At 33.4% G+C, this 9,153-nt stretch overlaps 1 protein-coding gene across 3 annotated transcripts; it reads left to right on the top strand.

Annotated features, from left to right (window-relative positions):
* The first annotated feature begins 1,783 nt into the window (after positions 1–1,783).
* On the top strand, positions 1,784–8,900 carry LOC115716687 (homeobox-leucine zipper protein ANTHOCYANINLESS 2). 3 transcript variants are annotated; one of them, XM_030645541.2, is made up of 10 exons: positions 1,784–1,979; positions 2,101–2,242; positions 3,403–3,617; positions 3,760–3,877; positions 3,955–4,647; positions 4,827–4,928; positions 5,013–5,225; positions 7,326–7,500; positions 7,585–7,952; positions 8,041–8,900. In XM_030645541.2, the coding sequence occupies exons 3-10, from the start codon at positions 3,409–3,411 to the stop codon at positions 8,446–8,448; spliced, it is 2,286 nt and encodes a 761-aa protein (XP_030501401.1). In that variant the 5' UTR covers positions 1,784–1,979; positions 2,101–2,242; positions 3,403–3,408; the 3' UTR covers positions 8,449–8,900. The 3 variants fall into 3 exon arrangements, with proteins under 3 accessions (XP_030501401.1, XP_030501400.1, XP_030501399.1); XM_030645540.2 differs by having other exon boundaries at positions 2,101–2,915; XM_030645539.2 differs by lacking the exons at positions 1,784–1,979; positions 2,101–2,242 and adding an exon at positions 3,018–3,292.
* The last annotated feature ends 253 nt before the right edge of the window (positions 8,901–9,153 follow it).

Below are 9,153 nucleotides of genomic sequence, written 5' to 3'. Positions count from 1 at the left end.
AAATATATTCATTGAGCGGTTTGGATTTTCATTATATTATTTCGAGTTGTATTTTTTGTTGGTTTATTTAGAATTTAGTTTGGACGGTTTATAAATTTTGTTGAACACTCCTAGTATTAAGGGTAAATATTATTTTTGACCTTGTGTTTTGTAAAAGTTACCAATTGGACCCTCTATTCTGTTAAATGACAAAATAGACCCTGTATTTTTCAAAATTATACAAATAGAACCCTAAACTGATTTTTTGTCAAAATAAAATTTAATTATAATCTGATCTAAATGTGTTATGACAAAACTGTTTACATTTTTTGTATCGGTTCGTGTTAGGCATTATCTTTAAGTTGGTTATAATAAAAAAATTGTCGAAAATTAAGCTTATGGTCTTATTTTTACCATTTTGGAAAATATATGGTCTATTTTGTCATTTAACAAAATAGAGGACTCAATCTATAATTTTTATAAAATACAGGATCCAAAATAGTATTTAGCTATGCATTAAACTTAAATGGGTAAGTTGAAAAATACTACTTTTATTAATCAATTGATCAAATTTGCCTCTAATTTTATATTTAATTGAAACATACCTCTTTTTATATATATTGTACTCAAAATACCCTGATATAAGAGAGTCACATGGAGAGTATCTTGAAGTGATAGGTTTAAAATTGGTACAATATTTAAAAAAGAGGTAAAAATGATAGACTTTAAAAAAGAAGGTAAAAATAAAAGAGGCCAATATAAAAAGGGTATAAAATATAATTTTCTCAACTTAAATATATGTATAAATTGTTTTTAGAGTTTTTAAATTTTGAAATTACTTTCTCTTTAAAACTTATCTGACAAGGTGTTGATGTAAAGAGTAATTTTTTGGATTATTATCTTAAGATTATGTTTAAAAATTGAATTTTGATTGTTATAGAAAAATATAAGAAAAATGTAAGAAAATAAAGTGTGAGAAAAGTAAAAAAAATTCATGTAATAAAATTTTTGTTTGATTTTTTTTTTTCATACAATTCTTTAGAAATTGATTGTTTTTTCCAATATATATTTTTTCATTTCCCCACCAAAATCCAATCCTTTTAACATTTTTATTTGTTTTTTTTAACACACATTTTTGTTTGTTAATAAAAGAAAAAGTATGTTATTTATATAGAAATTTATTTTAATTTTAATTTAAATTAAGTTCATATGTATCCATTCGTTTGATAAAATACAGATTTCAAAAATTAAATTTGTTAAATATGAAGAAAAAAAAATAATAATAAGACAAAATAGGAGACTAAAATAAGTATAAAATCTAAAATAAAAATGAACTTGAGCAAATGTAATAATGAGAAACAATTTATCGTAAAAAAAAAAAAAAGAAAAAAAAAGAAAGAGAAAACAATTTTGTCCTGAAAATATATAAAAGGTAAATGAAAGTTTTTGGAAAGTCAAAACTGGGAATGACGATGAAATTTCCTTAACTAGCTGGAATAGTTCGTAGTTATCTACTTCGTTCTGATTCTTTTGAAATTACATATATACCCTTGCAATATAATCCCGTTCTCCATCTTATTGGCTAATGCCTCAGTCAAATACAGTAATACACCAATTATTATCTTCTAATTTGAATAAGAAACGGCAGAATTGACAGCAAAGAGCTAAGCCCAACCGCGCGCGTGGCGAGTGAAGTCCCAGCTGGGCGGAGTACCCGAACCGAGTTACTGACGGTTGTGGGTCCCCATTCTGACTGTGATTTTCTTTCTCAAATATTACACTCTCTGGTATTTTGTCAATGAGGCTCTTACCATTACCATTATAATTTATAAAAATTTGAGAATTTTTGTGCATGGAAAGAGAGAGAATCTCATCTGGGTTCGATTAAATCTAGGCTTAGTAGAAGAAATTCGATCATTAATATAAAAAGAGAGAAAAGTATAATATAAAAACAACATATTTGACTCTTATGGATTTTTTCTCAGTGGGTCCTTAGCAAGGTCAGCTCCAAACTTTGAATACTTATTTCAATATTATTATAGTTTTCTTCTGCTTTTTATTAATGGTATTTATTAACTCCAATGAAATAATTTAATAATTGTTTTCCATGTCTTTGCTCAGATCCCAGAGGCAAAAGAAATTAAAAAAATAAAAACGGGGGAAGAGAGAGAGAGAGGGGATCAGAAAGTCCATAACTTTCTTGGCTGTGGCAGAAACAGACCCTTCTTTTAGCCTTTACTCTTCCTTACTGTCAAATTAAAAGGTATCCCTTTTCTCCGTACTTGGGGTTGGTTTGGTTTTGTATGACATCTAACCACATAAGAAAGAGAGAGAAAGGGAGAAAGAGAGAGGTCAACTGGGTCTTTTTGCCTGGATTTGGTATTGAAAAGTCATGTAGTATGGCGTGTGTGAATACGAGATGAGATTTTTAGCCTTTTTGTGTTTTTCTTCCTTTTTCTTAGCCGAAGTTTAAGAGACCCTTTTTTCTTTTTCCTGACTTTCTACCAATTCCGGGCCTCTTTCGATACTTCCAAACTATTAGTCAAGCAATGCCACTCTGATGGAGAAAAGCTTTGAAATTTAGGGTTCCTATTACTTCTTACATTCATATTTGTTACTCATATACTTGTCCAAAAAGCCTTTTGTTTTCATTCGTTTTCTTTAGAGTGAAACAGAGAAATTAGTGAGGTGTGAACTGTGGAAGATTAATTTAAAAAGGGCTTTTCTTGTCTTGTTCCTCCTTTTTGCTTTTTGCCTTTTTCTCTATATCCTAAACAGATTTTCTCTGGAGAGTTTCTAGACAGAGAGATAAGAGAGTTTAAAAAAGAAAAGGTATCGAGTGTCATGCATGGGCGTTGACAAGTGAACAACTCTCTCTCTTTCTGTTTCTACTGAGAATGCAATTTTCAGTCTTAGCTGAATCTGGGAGTGGCTGGGTAAGGTCAAATATTTAAAAATAAGTCCATATTACACTTTTTCGAAAACTGATGGAGACACTTCTTCGTTCATATAGACCAAGAAAGACAAATAATTAGGACTTTGAAATATATAAATATATATATATTTATAAAGAAAAAGAAAACACTATTATCTTTTTGATATTTTTCTTTGTATCATCTTCGAACTTTGAAGGGTTTGATTAGCAGTAGTACTTGGTATTGGTAACAGTGATATTTGGGTTGATTGAGTTGTGGCTGATATTTCTCCACAAAGGCCTTACATGCCACATAGAGCCATTGCTAGACCATACTTTGTTTCTCCCACTATTATGCCTAACTCATTGAAAAGTTCCTCTGTTATTTCTTTGCCAATAGTATGCCTCGTCATAACTTTCTTCTTCTCATTCAATCATGGTTTTGGTTTTCTTTTAGTGGAAATTTCATTTCAATAAAAGGGTTTTCTTTTTTTTTTTGTTGGATGCAGAGGAAGATGGATACTCATGGTGAGATGGGTCTACTAGGGGAGAATTTTGATCTTGGTATGATTGGAAGGATAAGGGATGATGGGTATGAGAGCAGGTCCGGTAGTGATAATTTGGAAGGTGCCTCCGGCGATGATCAAGACGCCGGCGACGACCAACCCCCGAGGAAGAAGAAGTATCACAGACACACTCCTCATCAAATACAAGAACTTGAATCGTATGATGATTGCTTTTTAAATATTCTTCCTTTCTAGTATTTTTATTGTTCTAATTGTTTCGTAAATGTTATGGAAAAACTTGGTTATGTGAGTTTTTTTTTTTTTTTTTAATTTATTATTTTTGTTTTGGTTATGGTGTAGTTTCTTTAAGGAGTGTCCACACCCTGATGAAAAGCAAAGGTTGGAACTCAGTAGGAGGCTTTCATTGGAAACAAAACAAGTGAAATTTTGGTTCCAAAATCGAAGAACACAAATGAAGGTAAGTTATCAATTTTATCTGCTTTATTTATTGTTCTTAATTGTTTTAGTAATGAGAAAGTGATGAATTTGAATCAGACCCAATTGGAACGCCATGAAAATATTATTCTTAGACAAGAGAATGACAAACTCCGAGCTGAGAACAATATGATTAAGGATGCCATGTCAAATCCAATGTGCAACCAATGTGGTGGTCCAGCCATTCCTGGTCAGATATCTTTTGAAGAACACCAACTTAGGATTGAGAATGCTCGCTTGAAGGACGAATTGAGTAGGATTTGTTCTTTGGCAAACAAATTTTTAGGCAGACCTCTCTCGTCCTTGGTTGCCCCTCTCCCTCTGCCAAGCTCTGCCAGTTTGGAACTTGCCATGGGACGAAATGGGATGGGAGGTTTAAATGTTGGGCCACCATTGCCAATGGGGCTTGATTTGGGAGATGGAGTTTCTAGCTCCGCCCACATGATGCCTTTAGTGAAATCTTCAATGGGGATGAGTGCGTTTGGCAATGAAATACCGTTCGACCGATCTATGTTTATTGATCTAGCAATGGCAGCTATGGATGAATTGTTGAAATTGGCTCAGGCTGAAGGCCCTATGTGGATCAAGAGTAGTGATGGAGGAGGTAAAGAAATGTTAAACCATGAGGAGTACATGAGAACATTTCCTCCTTGTATTGGGGCAAAACCCAACGGTTATGCATCCGAAGCTACTAGGGACAGCTCTGTGGTGATCATCAATAGTTTAGCACTTGTAGAGACACTGATGGATGCGGTATGCATTTCAAATTTTCACTCTATACTTTCGAATACCTTAATATGATTTTTTTTCTAATGCAAGACGTGTTTGATGGTTATTTTCTCTTGACTCTTAGTCATCTCAACTTTGTACTACTCTTTTATTCAAATGCTAGAAGTTCATCACTATTGATGGTTTCACTATTTTGTTGTCAGAATCGATGGGTAGAAATGTTTCCTTGTTTGATCTCTAGAGCCTCCACCATTGAGATGATATCTGCTGGGATGGGAGGAACTAGAAATGGAGCACTTGGAGTGGTATTTTACTGTGCTCTATCCATTTTCTATTGATATCCTCTCCAAAAAATAAATTGATTAAATAATCATTATATTCGATGATAGATGCATGCGGAGCTTCAAGTCCTATCACCATTGGTTCCTCTTCGTCCGCTAAAGTTCATCAGGTTCTGCAAACAACATGGGGACGGTGTCTGGGCCGTGGTCGATGTTTCCATCGACATCAACCGAGAAGCTTTAAATGCAGAGTCATATTTCCAATGTAGGAGGCTTCCATCTGGGTGCCTTGTGCAAGATATGCCTGATGGCTATTCCAAGGTAAATAACCAAATAAATAATCTGGTGTAAATTGTACTTGTTGTTATTGTTAAATTATTTTTTACACTCAACTAGTACTTGCGCTGGCTAAGCTTTATTGTGTTTGTTGTCTGCCATGGCCATTATCTTCCATTGTTAGATATATTTAATGAGTTAGTTGACATAACTGCATAAAGTGTTGTTATTATTAGTTGAGAGAGACTTATACAAAAACTAGGTGAAAAATTATGATGTACTGCTGAGATTCCCCCCATCTTGACTAGTGCTCACCAAAAACGCTTCTCTCTTTTATGGGATTGCTCTAAATGAAATATAGTTGGACTTCACCTAAGAATCTGTACCCTTTATTATAAATTTTACTTTGGAAGATGCCTTTCTGGTTTTGATCATTATATAAACATATAATCTTCAAATATCGAAGCAAAGTTGCTTGTTGTCTGTTATTAATTAGTCCATATAGCCACTCTAAACGATGAGAAAATCAGGGGTCCTCAGTGTTATTTTTTATTTAATATTTTTAGTGTACATCTTCATGTCGATTTCCGTAACCTTAATTTATTATTATTATTATTATAGTAATTTTATAATCAGCTCCCAAGTTTAAGAAAATTTAAGAAATAAAAAAGAGAAAAACAAACCTTGGTACTCTCAATCTTTGGTGTTTAAACTATATATTTGATGCTTCTATTCCTATCTCTACTTTCTTTTTTTCCATTTCTTTATTGTCTACGAGGCTTAATGACCTGGATCCAGTCTTTCATAGGATTATATATTGATCTACATGTTATGTGTTCTTATCATTATATATTAGCTGCGCCATAAATATATATTCCTAAAAAATCTCTTTGTCGAAACTTTAAAAATGACTTTATTTTTTATTTTTTTTGTGATTCTTTGTTTACATAATCTGACATGACATGACATATCTTGCTGAAAGTGCCACTTCAACTTTGACTTTTTCTCTTCATCTTTTTCTTTTCTTCTATATCTGTATGCTGCTATTATTTTATAATTTTCCTTGGGTTTCTTGTCAACTCATCTCTAGGTGATATTATCTTAAATTGCTCTATTTGTATATTCCCTCAGGGCCACGTTTTTGTCTCATTAGTAGAAAATTTATCGCAATATTTATTTATTGATTTATTTTCAATCTGTTTGGATTCTTAATATATCATTTTATAACACTGAGTGCTGCATGGTAAATTAGCAAACAAATTGACAGCTGAGTGTTTTCACCTTGCCCACTAGAATAATAAGAATACTATTTTAGGGTATAAATACTTAAATATAACTTCAATTTGTAAATAAATACCTAATTTAATTTTTAACTATAATAATATCTCAGTTATATTTTTAAACTCCGTAGGTACTATTTTATTAAATGTTAAATAAATTACCACTGAAATTATTAATTGATCCAATAAGAAAATAACATGTGGCAAAAAAATTAATTTAAATATACCTACAGAGTTTTAAAAATATAATTTTAGAATTATTACCGCAAAAAAATTAAACTTAAATATTTATTTGTAATTGAAAGTTAAACTTATGTATTTATGCCGCTAATTACTCTAATAAGTAAATAAGAACTAAGTCTTAATTTTTGTTCATTAATATATGCAAACCTTCTGAATCTTATATCATGATTCAGGTTAATCTAGGGCTGACTAGATCTCATGTTCCCTTAAACTTGTGAAGGGTCTTTTGGTAAACTCAAATGATGAATCTTTTTTTGGTGATCTCACAAATTAAGCAACGTCTAGTTACCTATAGGCTATTATTATTATTAGAGAATTGTCTCAAACTTTGAAACAAACCCTGTGGACATTATTTAGTAAGACTACTAACCTAATTTAATCATGAAACACTACAGATGCAATCAGGCTTAAGGTTTACATTTAATAATAAAATGTTATTAAATATCAAACAAATGAAGCTGTAACATTGTTAACATTTAAAAGGGATTTGGTTAGTGATATTACTTGAAACCCTAAACAACATCTACATAGCACCAACTTTTTACTGATACAATTTAAATTTGAATTTATATACATATATTTATATTTTTTTGTATGTTGATGAGTGATCATTAATTTGCAGGTTACGTGGGTTGAACATACAGAGTACGATGCTAGTGGTGTTCATCAAATGTTCCGCTCATATCTAAGTTCTGGCTTGGGCTTTGGTGCACAGAGATGGCTTGCCACTCTCCAAAGACAATGCGAGTACTTGGCTACTCTTATGTCGCCCTCGATTCCTAATGAAGATCAAATAGGTTACTTTTGTTCATAGCTCTTACATTCCTTTTCACTAAGGTTTAGATTTTCCGTATTTCTAACAAAATGCCATTACTCAACAGCGGTGAGTCTCGGTGGTAGAAGGAGCTTGCTGAAGTTGGCAAAGCGTATGGTGGATAACTTCTGTGCCGGTGTCTGTGCCTCTACTGTGCGCAAGTGGGATAAACTTCGTGTTGACAATGTTGGTGAAGATGTAAGAGTGATGACTCGGAAAAGTATGGATGATCCTGGAGAACCACCCGGAATCATTCTCAGTGCTGCAACTTCTGTTTGGATTCCGGTATCACAGAAGAGAGTGTTTGAATTCTTACAGGATGAAAGGTTGAGGAGCGAGTGGGATATTTTATCTAATGGTGGACCAATGCAGGAGATGGTGCATATCACCAAAGGCCAAAGACATGGCAATCATGTCTCACTCCTTCGTGCTGGTGTAAGTGATTTGTCCAACAATCTTTTTTTTCTTTACTGCTCTTTCGAGTATTTTCTATCTTTTTCTAACTTGCACTGTGGCTTTGCAGTCTATGGGTGCAAATGACAGCAGCACCATGCTCATATTACAAGAGACGTGGACGGATTCCTCGGGCTCCATGGTAGTTTATGCACCAGTTGACTCAGCAGCAATAAACGTAGTAATGCATGGCGGAGACTCTGCTTATGTAGCTCTCCTACCATCAGGATTCGCAATTGTTCCCGACGGCTCATCGCAGTCTGGCTATCTTTCGGGAAACAATGAGAGTACTAGCGGAGCTTCAGTGAAAGGGGAGGGCGATGACAGTGGTGGATCCATTCTCACAGTTGGGTTTCAAATACTTGTTAATAGTCTTCCATCAGCCAAACTTACAGTTGAATCAGTTGAGACAGTTAACAATCTCATCTCCTGCACCATTCAAAAGATCAAAAGCGCTCTTAGTGGACCCTCAGCATAGGTGAAGGAACAAGAACTTTGTGTTTTTGTTTTTGATTTTGAACAATATATATATATATTTTTTGAGTACATTAAGTATAAGTAGGTAAAAGAAAAGTATTAAATAGGAGGAGCTTGAGATGAAACGCATATATAACAAAGGGGTGTCGAGTCAAGAACGAACCGCATGCATGTTTGTGTATGGAAGAAGAAGATTTCTGTTTTAGCCAAAAGTAGTTTTTTGTGTTATTTAAGGATATAACAGCTTGAAGAATGGTGGTTCGGGTATTGACTCGGTCGACCCGCGAGGTAGTCTCAGCTCTTTATTTTGTTAAAAAGAAAGTGGGACATTGGTTGGGGTTAGTATTGTTTTGGTGTTGTTTTCTTTGTATTTCAATGTCAACTACTTTTTACTGTTTGCTTGATTTCTCGAATTTTAGTATGTTTGAATAAATATATATTTTATTTTCTTCATTTTGGTGGGGAATTGACTTTAGACCCCACTCCAGCATATGTACAAGATTTTGTACCCTTTCCAAGCTTGTAATACCTTCAAACCCACACCTCATTCACCCATGAACAGAAACAAACTTACTTTAATATGAAGGTTTAATTCTCTTCTTTTGCTTCAAGGCAAGAAAGATGATCAAAGCTAAGACTTGAGGAGAGCTTCAAAGGAGTGAAAATGGAACAAAATGAGAGTGGAGATCTGAGAAGAGGAAGGGTG

This window comes from Cannabis sativa, chromosome 5 (genome assembly GCF_029168945.1).
Source record: "Cannabis sativa cultivar Pink pepper isolate KNU-18-1 chromosome 5, ASM2916894v1, whole genome shotgun sequence".
Lineage (NCBI taxonomy): Eukaryota > Viridiplantae > Streptophyta > Magnoliopsida > Rosales > Cannabaceae > Cannabis > Cannabis sativa.
The sequence above is the reverse complement of the archived record's forward strand: the minus strand, read 5'-3'. Positions and strand labels throughout refer to the sequence as shown.